This window comes from Chiroxiphia lanceolata, chromosome 12, assembly GCF_009829145.1.
Source record: "Chiroxiphia lanceolata isolate bChiLan1 chromosome 12, bChiLan1.pri, whole genome shotgun sequence".
NCBI classification, from domain to species: Eukaryota; Metazoa; Chordata; class Aves; order Passeriformes; family Pipridae; genus Chiroxiphia; species Chiroxiphia lanceolata.
Window position 1 is genome coordinate 1,335,829 of NC_045648.1, and position 14,113 is coordinate 1,349,941.

The 14,113-nt window shown below is 55.7% G+C and overlaps 1 protein-coding gene across 1 annotated transcript in view; it reads left to right on the forward strand.

The window, feature by feature from the left end:
- Positions 1 to 14,113, forward strand: part of ITGA11 (integrin subunit alpha 11) — a 57,006-nt gene that overhangs the window by 25,417 nt on the left and 17,476 nt on the right. The window contains exons 7-20 of the mRNA XM_032700651.1: positions 289 to 437; positions 1,338 to 1,482; positions 2,189 to 2,354; positions 3,714 to 3,784; positions 4,251 to 4,395; positions 5,890 to 6,038; positions 6,240 to 6,380; positions 7,212 to 7,415; positions 8,041 to 8,171; positions 8,750 to 8,916; positions 10,878 to 11,020; positions 11,858 to 11,968; positions 12,168 to 12,253; positions 13,189 to 13,396. Coding sequence (XP_032556542.1) covers positions 289 to 437; positions 1,338 to 1,482; positions 2,189 to 2,354; positions 3,714 to 3,784; positions 4,251 to 4,395; positions 5,890 to 6,038; positions 6,240 to 6,380; positions 7,212 to 7,415; positions 8,041 to 8,171; positions 8,750 to 8,916; positions 10,878 to 11,020; positions 11,858 to 11,968; positions 12,168 to 12,253; positions 13,189 to 13,396 — 2,016 coding nt within the window. The remainder of the gene's footprint in view (positions 1 to 288; positions 438 to 1,337; positions 1,483 to 2,188; positions 2,355 to 3,713; positions 3,785 to 4,250; positions 4,396 to 5,889; positions 6,039 to 6,239; positions 6,381 to 7,211; positions 7,416 to 8,040; positions 8,172 to 8,749; positions 8,917 to 10,877; positions 11,021 to 11,857; positions 11,969 to 12,167; positions 12,254 to 13,188; positions 13,397 to 14,113) is intronic.

Sequence of the window (14,113 nt, forward strand, 5' to 3'; positions counted from 1 at the left end):
TTTGGACGTGGATTTGGGCAGGGATATCCCCAACAATTTGCACAAATAACCCCAGTTTGGTCCCACCAGAGGTGCTGTGGGTCCACTCTGGGGCATCACCCCAAACCTTCAGAGCAGGGCAGGGGTGAGAGAAATCAAACTGAGCCTTTTTAGTGGTCCCAGAGAGGGAAATCTGGGGCGAGTGGGGACAGAAAAATGGAATTTTAATGGTGGTGGTTGTGTGTGGTTGACAAAGCTCGTTGTGGGGGGGGTTGTTGGCATCCTTTGTGATATTCCCTTAATCCCCAGGTCGGAGTTGTTCAGTATGGAGAAGATGTTGTCCATGAGTTTCATTTAAATGACTACAGGTCTGTAAAAGACGTGGTGGCAGCTGCCAGTCACATAGAGCAGAGGGGAGGCACAGAGACCAGGACTGCCTATGGGATAGAGTTTGCTCGGTAAAAACCTCTCACCTTCCTCTCCCACAACTTTTAAATCACCATTTCTTTGCCTTCCCTCCCCCTGCCTTCACTTTTCCTCACTGCTTAGCAAGTGGGCGATACCACCAGACTAAAAATGCTTTTGCAAAGGGATTTGGTCCTCAATTAATACTTTAAAAATGGTGCTCCATAAAGCTGCTCCGCCCCCAGTTGGAGCTGGAGCAGAAGGAAGGAGCAGAGGCAGACTCTGGAACTGTGTCCTCTTTCTGAAAGCACCCAGAGCTGAGCTCTCAGCCCCCAAAATGCAACCCCAGGCACTGTAGGGTACCCAAGAACTTGTTGCAGCCATGACCCACAGCTCCATCTCCTCCCTTGTCAGGGACAAGTCCCTGCTCCTGTTTCTTTTTTGCCACGTCCCAACCAGTTATTCCTGTTGCAAATTGAGGGTATTTTCACAGAATCGTGAAATCATGGCTGGAAAAGGTGTCTGAGATCAATAATAACTACTGACCCAGCGCTGCCACTCCCACCACTCACCCACGTCCCCCAGTGCCACATCTCTGTGTCTGCTAAATCCCTGCAGGGATGGGGACTCCACCACCGCCCTGGGCAGCTGTGCCAGTGTCTGACCACCCTTTGGGTGAAGAAATTTTCCATAATACCCAACCTAAACCTCCCCTGGCACCAATTGAGGGCGTTTCCTCTCACCCAGTTTTGCTGAATTAAGGCCCCTCTCCTGCGAGAAGCCACCTCCACCCGTGCAAAAATCCTCTTTTAACATCCTGAAACATTTCCTGATGGTCCTGCCCTGCCCTGAGGGGGGTTCGAGGCGAGCAGTGGGGCTGTGCCAGCGGGCAGGGGTGGCACCAGGACCCTCCTGGCAGGGCTGAGCAGCCCAGGGCATCTCTTCACTTGCAGCTCGGAAGCGTTTCAGAAAGGTGGCCGGAAAGGGGCAAAGAGAGTAATGATTGTCATCACAGATGGAGAGTCCCACGACAGCCCAGACCTGGAGAAGGTGATCGAGGACAGCGAGAGGGACAATGTCACCAGATACGCGGTGGCGGTGAGTGAGGGGACAAACGGGCACTGAGAGGCTCCAAAAACCACGCAGGGGGTACCCCGTGAACCCCAACACGACCTCTCCCAGTGTGTCCCTAGGGATCCCCGTTGCTGATCCTGCTTTTGCAGTGGGATGGGGTGCTCAGCTCTGGATTCAGCTGCTGGAGCAGGTCAGGGAAAGGCAGGACCCTCAATTGCACGAGGGGTGTCCAGCCTGGAGGAACTGCAGCAGCTCCAGGGTTCGGTCCCACAATGGGACGGGTATCAGATGTCAAGGGTGGGGAATCCTTCCATATGGCCACCCCTCAGGGGCTTTGGGATGGTTCTATCCATCGTGTGAAAATTGCAGCTGTGGCTGCCCCTGGATCCCTGGAAGTGTCCAAGGCCAGGTTGGATGAACTTGGAGCAGCCTGGGATAGGGGAAGGTGTCCCTGCCCATGGCAGGGGGTGGAACTGGATAAGCTTTAAGGTCCCTTCCAACCCAAACCATTCCAGGATTCTGTGAAACCCAAAGTTTCACCAGCCATGAAACTGGATGGGATGAGCTGGAATCACATCCAATGGAATTTTCAGTATGTCCAGGGATTATCCCCCCTTTTCCTGGGGTGTCCCTGCCCATGGCAGAGTTTGGAATAAGATGAGATACAAGGTTCCTTCCAGCCCAAACCATCCTGGGATTGACTGAGCCCTGGATTTCTATCCCAACCCAGGTCTTGGGTTATTACAACAGAAGAGGAATCAACCCCGAGGCCTTTTTGAACGAGATCAAATTCATAGCGAGCGACCCCGACGACAAACATTTCTTCAATGTCACAGATGAGGCAGCACTCAAGGACATTGTGGATGCTCTGGGAGAAAGGATATTTAGCTTGGAAGGTGAGTGATGCTCCCCCCTGACACCTCCCAGCCACCCCAGGCTGCAAATGTGCTGTTCATCTTCCCTTTGCTGAGTTTGGCCGAGTCACGTCAGGGGTTCCCCAATATCTGTTCAATACAGAACCTAAAATCACACTTGGAATGGCTTCATATAGAAAGAAATATCTTTGAGTGGTTTGCATCCCTGGAGTGTCAGGAGCACAGATCCCTTGTCCTCCAAAGGACACCCCTCAGTCTGGGCACGGCAGCTGTGGTGGCTTTGGCATTTACAGCAAACCTTGGAAATATGGGAATAATGTTGGGGTTGCTGGTCTATTGGCTGAAATTAAAGCTCAGGAAATATTTCTGTTCTAAATGTCAGCACCTCAGTCCCTGCCTTGTGACAAGTTTGTTGGTCTCCAAAACTAAATTTATCTAAATTTCATAGGAAAAGTGCAGCCTGGGACGAGCAATTGAAACAGAAGATGGGGGGCTTGCACTGGAAATTAAACATCTTGGGTTGGAGGGAATTTGGGTCAAACCAGTTGGACCAGTTTCACAAACTCTCCACCAGATTGCCAGTCCAGCCAGCCTGATGCTTCCCTGGGGAAGAGTTTCCCTGGATGAGAAGCTTCTCCCAGTTGCATTTATGAAGCAAAAACCTCTGAAATCTGCATTTTTGTGGGATCCTGCAGCTGGGAAAGGGGAGAACTGACACCAGAGCAGAGCTCCCAGTTCCTGTTAAGAGCAGGAGTTTGGGTGATTGGAATGACTTAGGGAGAAATAGGAACATAAGAAGGACGTGGGGCTGCTGGAGAGAGTCCAGAGGAGGCCATAGAGCTGCTCCAAGGGCTGGAGCCCCTCTGCTCTGGAGACCTGGGATTGTTCACCTGGAGAAGAGAAGGATCCAGGGAGACCTGAGAGCCCCTTGCAGGGCCTAAAGGGGCTCCAGGAGAGCTGGAGAGGGACTGGGGACAAGGGATGGAGGGATGGAGGGACAGGACACAGGGAATGGCTTCCCACTGCCAGAGGGCAGGGATAGATGGGATATTGGGAAGAAATTCCTGACTGTGAGGGTGGGGAGACCCTGGCACAGGTTGTCCAGAGAAGCTGTGGCTGCCTCTGGATCCCTGGAAGTGTCCAAGGCCAGGTTGGACAGGGCTTGGAGCAACCTGTGCTGGTGGGAGATGACCCTGCCCATGGCAGGGGGTGGGATTGGATGAGCTTTAAGGTCCCTTCCAACCCAAAACATTCCATGATTCTGTGATTGGGATTTGTGTCAACTGAGATCCTTTGTGCTCATCCCACCCCAACCCACCAAAGACCCCCCCAGGAAACAAAACTCTCCTCTAAACACAAATTCCCTTTTGTTTTTCAAAGGAACCAACAAGAATGAGATCTCCTTTGGCCTGGAAATGTCCCAGACTGGATTTTCATCCCACGTTGTGGAAGTAAGAGAGTAAATATGGGGTTTTGTTCCTCCTGCCTTGTGCTGTTTGTCACCACCCTCTGCAGGGGGGAGATGGAGATTTGGGGCAAATTAATAATTATGATGTTCAATCACTCCCACAAGCACAAGCTGCTCCTCCTGATGCCACAAAGGCTTGGGAAGGATGTCCTGGGATGTGGAGGAAGGCACTTGTCACTGCAGGGGGATGCTCAACTCCCCCACCCCAAAGGCTCTGGCAGGGCCCAGAGAAAAGCCAGCAGGGAATTCTGTCCAGGGGTTTTCCTAGGGAGGAAAAGCACTCTGAAAATATATAACTGGGGCTGAAGTGTCATTCCAGCAGGTGGAAAAACCTCCAGCTCTCCAGGTGTGCTTTGAGGAATGGTTTCCTTGGTCTGCATGGGAAGGGAGGGGGGGAATTGCCTCCCCCTGGCAAGGAATCCCCTCAAACTCCCCCTGCTCTCCCACAGGACGGGATCCTACTGGGGGCAGTGGGAGCCTACGACTGGAATGGAGCTGTCCTGAAGGAAACCAGCAGTGGGAAGGTCATTCCCCTGAGGGAATCTTATCTCCAGGAGTTCCCGGAGGAGCTGAAGAATCACGGGGCGTACTTAGGTAAGAGAAGGGAATGAGGTTGTGCTGCCAGGGGGGAATTCAGGATTCTGTGCTTAATAATGGGAAGAGCAGCATATTCCCGAGGTGACTAATGCCAGTGTGGTTCTGTGCCTGGGATCCCACGGGTGTGATCCCTTGGGGATACGGTACAGGAGCATCCTCACCTGGGAAGAGCCCGGCTCCCACCCTGGTGTGCAGCACAAAAGGGATTTAAATTTGGGAACAGCTGAGCCACAGCCAGCCCGGGTCATCCACAGAGCTTCCTGGAATGGTTTAAAAGCAGAGATGGAATTTCATGCCTAGGGAGGAAATACCTGCTGGGTTAATCCTTTCCATGTGTGGCTGCAGCAAAAATATCCGCCCGCCTTGGAAAACGAAGCCTCTCTCCAGAGCTGTGGCTGCCCTGCAGGGTGGGATGCTGGGGGGTCATCAGGGCTCTTCCCTGGGATCACAGACTGCCTCTGGACACGTGGGACATCCGTGGGGTGACAGCAGAGTGTCCCCCTGGGGTCCCAGTTGTGTTCAAGGGGTGCCCATGGCAGCGTGTGGGAGCTCAGCTGGGCTCTGCCTTTCCCACTGTCTGGAGTGAGGAATCCAGGAATATTAAGGAGATGCTGGTGTATCAGTACCTGGGGGTTTCAGAGCTGATGCTTGGCTTAGGAGTATCCACCAAAAAGGAGAATATTTAGGGAAACAGGGACCCCAGGTAAGGCCTGTGACCAGGAAAAGGGGTTTGTAAACCCCAGTAATCCCTGGAGATACTCAAAATTCAACTGGATGTGATTCCAGCTGATCCCATCCAGTTTCATGGTTGGTCAAACTTTGAGCTTCATAGAATCATGGAATGGTTTGGGTTGGAAGGGACCTGGAAGGATCCATGACCAGGGCCACCTTCCACTAGCCCAGGTTGCTCCAACCTGGCCTTGGACACTTCCAGGGATCCAGGGGCAGCCACAGCTTCTCTGGGCAACCTGTTTCACTTCTAATAGTTTAAGTAGCATTTAAAACTTGAGTGTGAAGGTCCAGAAACCCGGAACTGGGGTTGAAAACCAGGATTTTGCATCAGCAAAGCCCTTCCTGCCTGATGTTCCTGGCACTCGAGGGATTGGAGCAGCAGAAACCGCACTCCCGGTGCTCAGCACCCCGCTGGGGTTTGTTTGACTTGATGTGACCCCTGGAATAAAACGCTTTAGAGTCCAGGAATTGGATTCATCTTGGAAGAAAGAAGGATTTATGTGGGGTTTGCCAGGCAGTGCCAAAACTCCTGGCACAGCAGTGCTGCCCAAGGTGTGGCAGCACCTGAACAGGAGTCTCAAAGCCCAGGGCCGGGGCGATGGGATTGATCCAGGTGACTTTATCCTTGGAAAAATCTGCGTTTCCAAGCTTCCCGCTCTGGGAAGTGGCCAGAGCTGTGTCCCCAGCTGGGGGCTGATGGAAAGCAGACCCTGGGAGCGGGAGCTGGGAGTTCTCACCCTGTGCCCACCCCCCTCCCAGGTTACACCGTCTCCTCCGTCGTTTCCACCAAGCACGAGCGGATTTACGTGGCGGGAGCTCCCAGGTTCAACCACACTGGGAAGGTCATCCTCTTCAGCATGCACAGCAACAGGGACCTCACCATCCACCAGGCCCTGAAAGGAGAGCAGGTAATGCCAGCCAGGAATGCTGCACCGATTTATCCCCCTAGAAAAATCAACCTTCCCCTTTTGTCCTGCAAACTGTCCCGAGGGTGTCCTGGCTGTCGCTGCACCCACAGCTCCAAACCATGGGGCTGGAGCAGTGGTAGGGCTTGGAATGTCCCCATGAGGGAGGGTGGCATCGCTCCCACCCTCTCCTGTCTCCTCCAGATTGGTTCCTACTATGGCAGCGAGATCAACTCCCTGGACGTCAACGGCGACGGCGTCACCGACGTGCTGCTGGTGGGAGCCCCCATGTTCTTCAGCGAGGGCAGGGAGAGGGGCAAGGTCTACGTCTACACCCTGCAGGAGGTAGGTGGCAGCACCAGGGGGTGATCTGGAATAGGAGATAAGCCTTTTGGGTGCTGTGGTGGCAGCTTTGTCCCCTTGTGCCCCCCCTGCCTTGTGCACCCACTAGCTCCCATCAAACATCCCTGTCGCTGGTGCGGGAGGTGCAAAGTGAGGTCCTGCTGCTCCCGACCCCCACAGGGCTCAAAACAGCGGCTTTGCAAGGTGGTGTGTCTCTGGAGAAACATCTCCATCCACTTTACCCCCCACAAACCCATTCCCTCCAAGGGCACCCAGAGGCTGGGCCGGGCACGGGGCTCTGGGGAGCAGCAGGGTCGCTCTCTCTGCCATGGGGACGGGACATGTGCCACCCCTGTCCCCTTTCCTGGTGCACTGGGGCAGGACCAGCTTTCCTGCCACCCTCAAATCTGACTCAAAATCCAGTTTCTGAGCCAAATCCATGAGGCTCTGGGGGCACCTGGGCAGCGAACAGGTCGTGTTCTACACCCAAGGGTGCAGAGCCCACCCCGAGCAGTGAGGTCCCCGTACCCAAACCACACATTTGATGCAAGTATTTATGTAGGATGTTATAAAAGGAAGGTAAAGCAGACATGGGGCTGGTGTGGGGTTCAGGGGCTCACCCCTCCCCACGGAGGTGTCCCACAGACATTCCCACAGCCCCGGCAGTGCTCCCACCTCCTTCCTCAGAGAAATCACTCCCACGTTGATTAACGTCACTCCTGTATTGATTCATGCATCTCGTTTGCTTGCTTTGAGAGGCTCCTCCTCTTGCCAGGCTGCTGCTGATGGTTTTGGGGTTGTTTTGCTCCCTTTTCTCTCTGCCTGGCCCGGCAGAGCCGCTTTGTTCCCAGTGGAGCCCTGGTGGACCTGCAGAGTTACCAGAACTCGCGCTTCGGCTCCTGCATCGCCGCCGTGCCCGACCTCAACCAGGACAGCTACAACGACCTGGTGGTGGGGGCACCCTTGGAGGACGAGCACCAGGGAGCCATTTACATCTTCCTGGGCTTCCAAGAGACCGTCCTCAAGAAGTACAAGCAGGTGCTTCCCTTGTCCTGGTCCTCTTTGTCATTTATGCCCATTTTAAGGGCTGATGGAGCATGAGCAGTATTGAATTCTTAATTGTTGTGGCCAGATATTTCCTCTTCTGAGACATCCAAGACAAAGCATTGGAATTCAAGGCCTGGAAGAGGCTTCCCAGGGCAGTGGTGGAGTCACCATCCCTGTGGGTGTGGCACTTGGGGACGTGGTTTAGTGGTGGCCTTGGCAGTGCTGAGGGAGTGGTTGGACTCAGCAACCTTAAAGGGCTTTTCCAACCTGGATTATCCCACGATTCTATAAAGTATGGAAAACATGCTTGAAATTAGAGGCAATGCTCAGCACTCGGTACAAGGGATTGCTATAGGTTTATTTATTAATTATAAATAAAGAAAGAAAGAATTTATTGCTATTTACTTGTTTCTCACACTTGTGAGAGACAGTAATTACACAGAGTGAATTCAGCAGAAATCTCTGGATGGTGTCTCCAAAGAGAAATTCTCCCAATCCCTGCAAATTTACGGTTGGTGCAATCCCTTGGATCCTTCAGCAGCGTGGCGGAGGCTGGCACGGCAAACCCTTGGCAGGAGGGGATGTTCCAGCCTGCACTGTGCCCATTCCTTTTCAGAGGATTGCAGCTGCTGACCTGGCTCCAGGCCTGATGTATTTTGGGTGCAGCATCCACGGGCAGCTGGACCTGAACGAGGACGGGCTCGTGGACCTGGCCGTGGGCTCGCTGGGGAACGCGGTGCTGCTCTGGTGAGCTGGGCCCCCCTGGGCACCCTCTGCCCAAATCCCACTGCAACCTTCTCGTATTTTTCCAGGCAAAACTGATTTCCCAACAATCTGACCCCCCCTTCCACAATAACAACCCCCTGTCTGGTGGGAGGGTCTGTGGGGTTTCAATTTTCGCTCTGGGGGTTTCAATCCTATTGGGCCCTAGAAAGATGCCAGAGGGTTTTGGTTGGTTTTTTTTTTTTGCACTGAATTTCGTCATCTCCAGGAGTCCGTCATTCTCCAGGAGTTTCAAACCAGCCAATTGATTTGTGGTGATTTGCCCAGGCTCCCTCTGGTCTTATTTTATAATGACAGTTGAATATTTTCAAACATTGATTAGCGTTTGAAGTTGTTGAGACAGGGGGTGTCTGTGCCCAGCTGAGGTGGGCCACCCTGGGGTGCTGTGTTCACACAAGGAGCCTTTGTTCTTCCTCAGCACCCTCTTGATGTTGGGCAAAAGAGTGCAAAGGTGTGAAAAGTGCAAACCTGGAGGTCTGGGGGACTCGTAGGGTGAGGGTGACGTGCCACAGCTCATCCCTCCGCCTGTTCCCGTCCCACAGGTCCCGGAGCGTGGTCCAGATCAACGCCAGCATCCGCTTCGAGCCCCCCAAGATCAACATCTTCACCAAGGACTGCAAGAGGAACGGGAAGGACGCGACCTGCATGTCAGCTTTGCTCTGCTTCACCGCCGTCTTCCTCTCGGCCCGCTTCCAGACTGCCACTGTGGGTAAGGGCACGGCTGTCCCGGGGCACAATCCCAGCCTGTGCCTTGGTTGGGTCTCCAGCCCCAAGGCAGCACCCAGAGTTTGCCAAGGGAAACCCTTTTGGGCACTGGAAGGGGCTGCCCAGGGAGGGAGTGGAGTCCCCGTCCCTGGAGGTGTTTAAGGACAGACTGGAGGTGGCATCAGTGCCATGGGTGGGGTGACAGGGTGGGGCTGGGCCAGAGGTTGGACTCGATGATCTCAGAGGTCTTTTCCAACCCAGCTGGTCCCGTGAGTCTGTGGTTCAAGGCACTGGAGTGTGTGGAGGAGAGCACGTTCCTCACAAACTCCACAGAACATTCTGAGCTGGAGGGACCCACAAGGATCACCAAGTCCAACACTTAATTGAGTGGGATCAAACCCCTGACCTTGGCATTGTTACCACTATGCTCAGTTGCTACCACCAACTGAGCTCGTCTGAGGGTCCCCAGGGAGCATTTGCACACCACCTGCCACATCCCTGTTCACCCCCTGATTTGTCCCTATCCAGGCTGAGGGCAGCAGGGATAGTGGCTCTGCCAAGGAACACCCCAAGGATGAACCTTCCCTGTGTTTAACCCCTTCTCTCCCCTGTTCCCCTGAGCTTTGCTGTGCCATGGGACGTGTGACAGGGGCGTCACCACAGACAGGGCAGGAGGGGCCGTGCTCGGCTCTCCTCCCACAGAGCTCATCCCTCCTCCCCCCGCAGCAGCAGGACACAGCTGCCGACCACATGTGCGTGTTTTCCCTCATATCCCAGGGAATCTCTGGGAAGCTGTTGCTATCAAACCCCCCCACGCTGCCGTGACCCCGAGTCTCCCCCCGGATGCTTCCCGGTGACTCAGCGGCGCGGGGGAAGCGAGAGTGGCTCATCCCCTGTCAGAGGAAAACCAGGAACTGAGCAGAGCCAAAGGAAAAGCTCCCATCCCCCCCGAGCAGGAGTTTTGTTTTGTGCTGCCCAATCCCGTGCTTTCCTCCTGCAGGATAAAAAGCTGAGTGGGGTTGTCTTTATTTATTTGATTTTACACTTGTTTCCACCCAGAAGAGCCACCCCGCGGAGGGGGTCGATGGTGCCTCCTTCCTTATCCATATTTTACATCACAGTGGTGTAGGGAGAGCCCCTCTGCCCTGGAGCCAGGCTGGGACAGCTGGGGGGGTTCACCTGGAGAAGAGAAGGATCCAGGGAGACCTGAGAGCCCCTTCCAGGGCCTGAAGGGGCTCCAGGAGAGCTGGAGAGGGACTGGGGACAAGGGATGGAGGGACAGGACACAGGGAATGGCTTCCCACTGCCAGAGGGCAGGGAGAGATGAGATATTGGGAAGGAATTCTTGTCTGTGAGGGTGGGGAGGCCCTGGCACAGGTTTTCCAGAGAAGCTGTGGCTGCCCCTGGATCCCTGGAAGTGTCCAAGGCCAGGTTGGATGGGGCTTGGATCAACCTGGGCTAGTGGAAGGTGTCCCTGGGGGTGGAACGAGATGGGGTTTTGAGGTGCTTTTAACACAAACCATTCTGGGATTCTGTGGTTCTATTAAATCCCACCCTGCTTGGAACTGGGTTGGGAATCTTCAGCCTCTTTCCAACAGCAGTGCAGCAAGCAAACCATCTCCATAAAGCATCCAGGCCAGGAGCATGTGAGGGTAGGATACCTCCAGAACAGCTCCAGGCCTCCACGTGAACATAGGAGAGCACATCATTGTGTATCCTGCCCAGATGCAGAGCAGTGTCTGGCAGCAAATGCCACAATGCCTTTCTAAAGCTCCTCCTGGAGAGCAGCTGCTCTGCCCAACGGGAATGTCCGTCAGAAACAGGCAGCGCTGGCCACACCCTGATCTTCCCGGGTTTCTCTCAGCGTGCTCCCTGCCGGGCTGCTCCCAGGGCACAGGAGCCAACCCTTTGAGGGGGTGTCTCCGTGTGTGAGCCCGGCAGAGCCCTGAGCCCGCTGTCCCGCAGGGCTGCGGTTCAACGCCACGCTGGACGAGCGCCGCTACACGCCGAGGGCTCACCTGGACGAGGGCGGCGAGCGGCCGGCACAGAGGGGGCTGCTGCTGCCGGCCGGCCAGGAGCACTGCCAGAGGCTCCCCTTCCACGTCCTGGTGAGTCTGGGGGAGCTCAGGGCGGGGGTCTCCTCCCCGGCCGGCCCCGGCGAAGGCGCTCTCCTCTCCTCTCCTCTCCTCCGTGGGGATGCGCTGGGATGTTGTTATCGGAGCCTCAAAGGCTTCCCGGGGCTGGGAATGAGCGTCATCCCGCAGCCTGGGTCGCTTCCCGCTGGGTTTGATGTGGTCAGGGATGGAGCTGCCAGCACGTGGCAGCTGCTGGGTCCCCAGGCACTGACTTCATTGTGGCTCAGCCTGTGTGTGCTCTGATCCACGAGCCGCCGGCCGTGCCCTCGGGGAGGGCGTGCACTCCCGATCCCCGGGGCAGGCTGCTCCTCCCGCTCCAAAACACTCACTGTTTCCATCAGGAACCGAGTGCCAGTCCCTGCCGGGCTCACCCTCTGCACCCTCTAACCATCAGGGTCCCACCCCTGGGTGCAGAGCTGGTGGATCCCTCTGCCTCGCTCGTGGGGAGCAGCTGATGCACAAACCTGGCCAGAATCAAACATTCCCAGAGAATGATGAGAATATCGTGGAGGCCAGGCAGGACCGAGCTGCCAGACTGGCCTGGCCCCAAGCCCTGGTCTGAACTGCAGTGAACTGAACTTCTGGGAAGTTTGAGGCTGGAGCTCGAGATGGAGCCTGTGATTTAGCCCCAGAAGTGTCTCACCCCAGAGCATCTCTGCACCCCTGGGGAGCTCCTGGAGCTTCCTTACCGGCCAGATGAGCCCCGAGTGGGGCTGCAGGACAGATCTGTCCCCCCTTGAGGGGGCACCCTGTGGTCCTGCCCTCCCCAGAAGCAGCCCTGTCCTCCTCACTGGCCCTTCCCACCCCCAGGACACAGCAGACTACGTGAAGCCGGTGACGTTCTCCATCGACTACGAGCTGGAGCACCCGGAGCACGGCCCCATGCTGGATGATGGGTGGCCCACCTCCCTCAGGGTCTCGGTAGGTGCAGCACCCACCTCCCAGGGGGCCTTTTATCGGGCACCTGCTCAGCAGGTTGGTCTCTGGGTGTAACATTTGCTGTTTACCTTGACCTGTCCTGTGACAGGAGGGGTTGGGCACTGCTGCAGCCTGAGGTCCCCCCCATGTCCCGAGCCTGGGGCACAAATTGTCCCTGAGCTGCTCCTGTTGTCCCCCTCAGGTCCCTTTCTGGAATGGGTGCAATGAGGACGAGCACTGTGTCCCTGACCTGGTCCTGGACGCCAGGAGTGATGTCCCCAGTGCCATGTGAGTAGGTCACCCAGAGCATCCTCCAGCCAGTGTCACAAACTGGGGGAGACTCCAAAATCCAACCCCAACCCACATTCCCTAAATTCTGACATCGCAGCTGGTCCTTCACCCAGCACCACCTCGAGGTTCATCCAGCCCCTCCACGAGGTGCTCTCTGAGCCTCTGCCTGCTCCCTGTCTGGAATGAATCAGTGTTTTTCCAGGGAATCCACAAAACAACTAATATTTGGTGCCATGGTGATGAGTCCCAGGGAGACAAATCAGTAAATAACAGGGGGGGGAATAAATGCAAGGCTGGCATTACCCACCTGGCAATTACAGGCTTGACTCACGCACAGGAAATAATTACACACCACAGTTCATTGGCTAAAGAGCTTTGAAAGGTTATTTGGTGAGTCCAGAGGAGGCCACGGAAATGCTCCAGGGGCTGGAGCCCCTCTGCTCTGGAGCCAGGCTGGGAGAGCTGGGGGGGTTCACCTGGAGAAGAGAAGGATCCAGGGAGACCTGAGAGCCCCTTCCAGAGCCTAAAGGGGCTCCAGGAGAGCTGGAGAGGGACTATTCACAAAGGCCTGGAAGGACAGGACAAGGGGGGTTGGTTAGATGGGACACTGGGAAGGAATTCCTGGCTGGGAGGGTGGGGAACCCTGGCACAGTTTTGCCAGAGAAACTGTAGCTTCCCTGGATCCCTGGAAGTGTCCAAGGTTGGGTGGGGCTTGGAGCCACCTGGTCTAGCCCTTTGCTGATGGCATGGGATCTATTCCTTCCTTGCATCCCGTCTGTCCTGAGCCCTCCTGGCGATGTTTGAGGGAGCTCCACCCCATCAGCCGAAAATCCCAAGGAAACCGGGTTGTCCTTAGCAACACGGGGCAGAGGGAGAGCAGGGATTTCCGTGCACTGCGGGCATAAAAACCCGGGGATTGCCCCCTGTTTCAGGGAGTTCTGCCGGCGGGTGCTCCGGAGGGGCCCCCCGGAATGCTCGGCCTTCAGCCTCTCCTTCGACACGTCCGTGTCCGTCCTGGAGAGCGGCAGGAGGAGGGTGGCCGTGGAGGCGACGCTGGAGAACCGCGGGGAGAACGCCTACAGCACCGTCCTCAACATCTCCTTCTCCAGGAACCTGCAGCTGGCCAGCCTCATCCCCAAGGTGAGGCTCCCCCAGGCCTTTCCAAGGGCGCTCCCAATCCTGGCCGGAGGAGGAAGCTGCGTCCCAAAGCAGAGCCCAAAAGTGTCTCCATCCCTCATAAATCAGGCGTGTTTATGGGCTTAGTTTCTAAGCACTTACGGCCCTCGCAGCTCTTTATTTTGGAAATACGGAGGTTTTTAAGAGCCTGAAAGAAGGTCAAAGGCAGATGAAATTATTTCCCCTCTTTATTTTTCTACTCCGGGAGTTTAAAAATACTCCCTGCCCGTGGCCAAGTTCCTGTCAGGGGTGGATTTTTACAGCTGAGATGTAACTCCTGGAAGTAAGGGCTGATAATGGGAGTGTGGTCACAGCTCAGTGTGATGCCACTTCTCTACAGCTGCCCCCTGGACCAGCCCCTCGTGCCCCATCCACTCCCACCCTCCCCAAAATGTCACCCCCACCACTCTCTTGGTCTCCACGTGACTCCTCCCTTTTCCCAGCGAGGTTTGGGAAATGTGCTGATGCTGCTGAGCCCTCCCTCATCCCCCCCAATGACTTCATCCCCACCACAGATCCCATCTCCTGCCTCTGTTTTCCTCCAGGCCTTGCCAAGGGAAAATTGTGGGGCACGCTGCCCACAAAATAAGAAAAATGCATTTTTTGAGGGATTTGCTCCACATAAAGTGAGGGGGGGGAACCCTGCCACTGGTGGGTGACAGAAAGCCCTGTGCAGGAGTG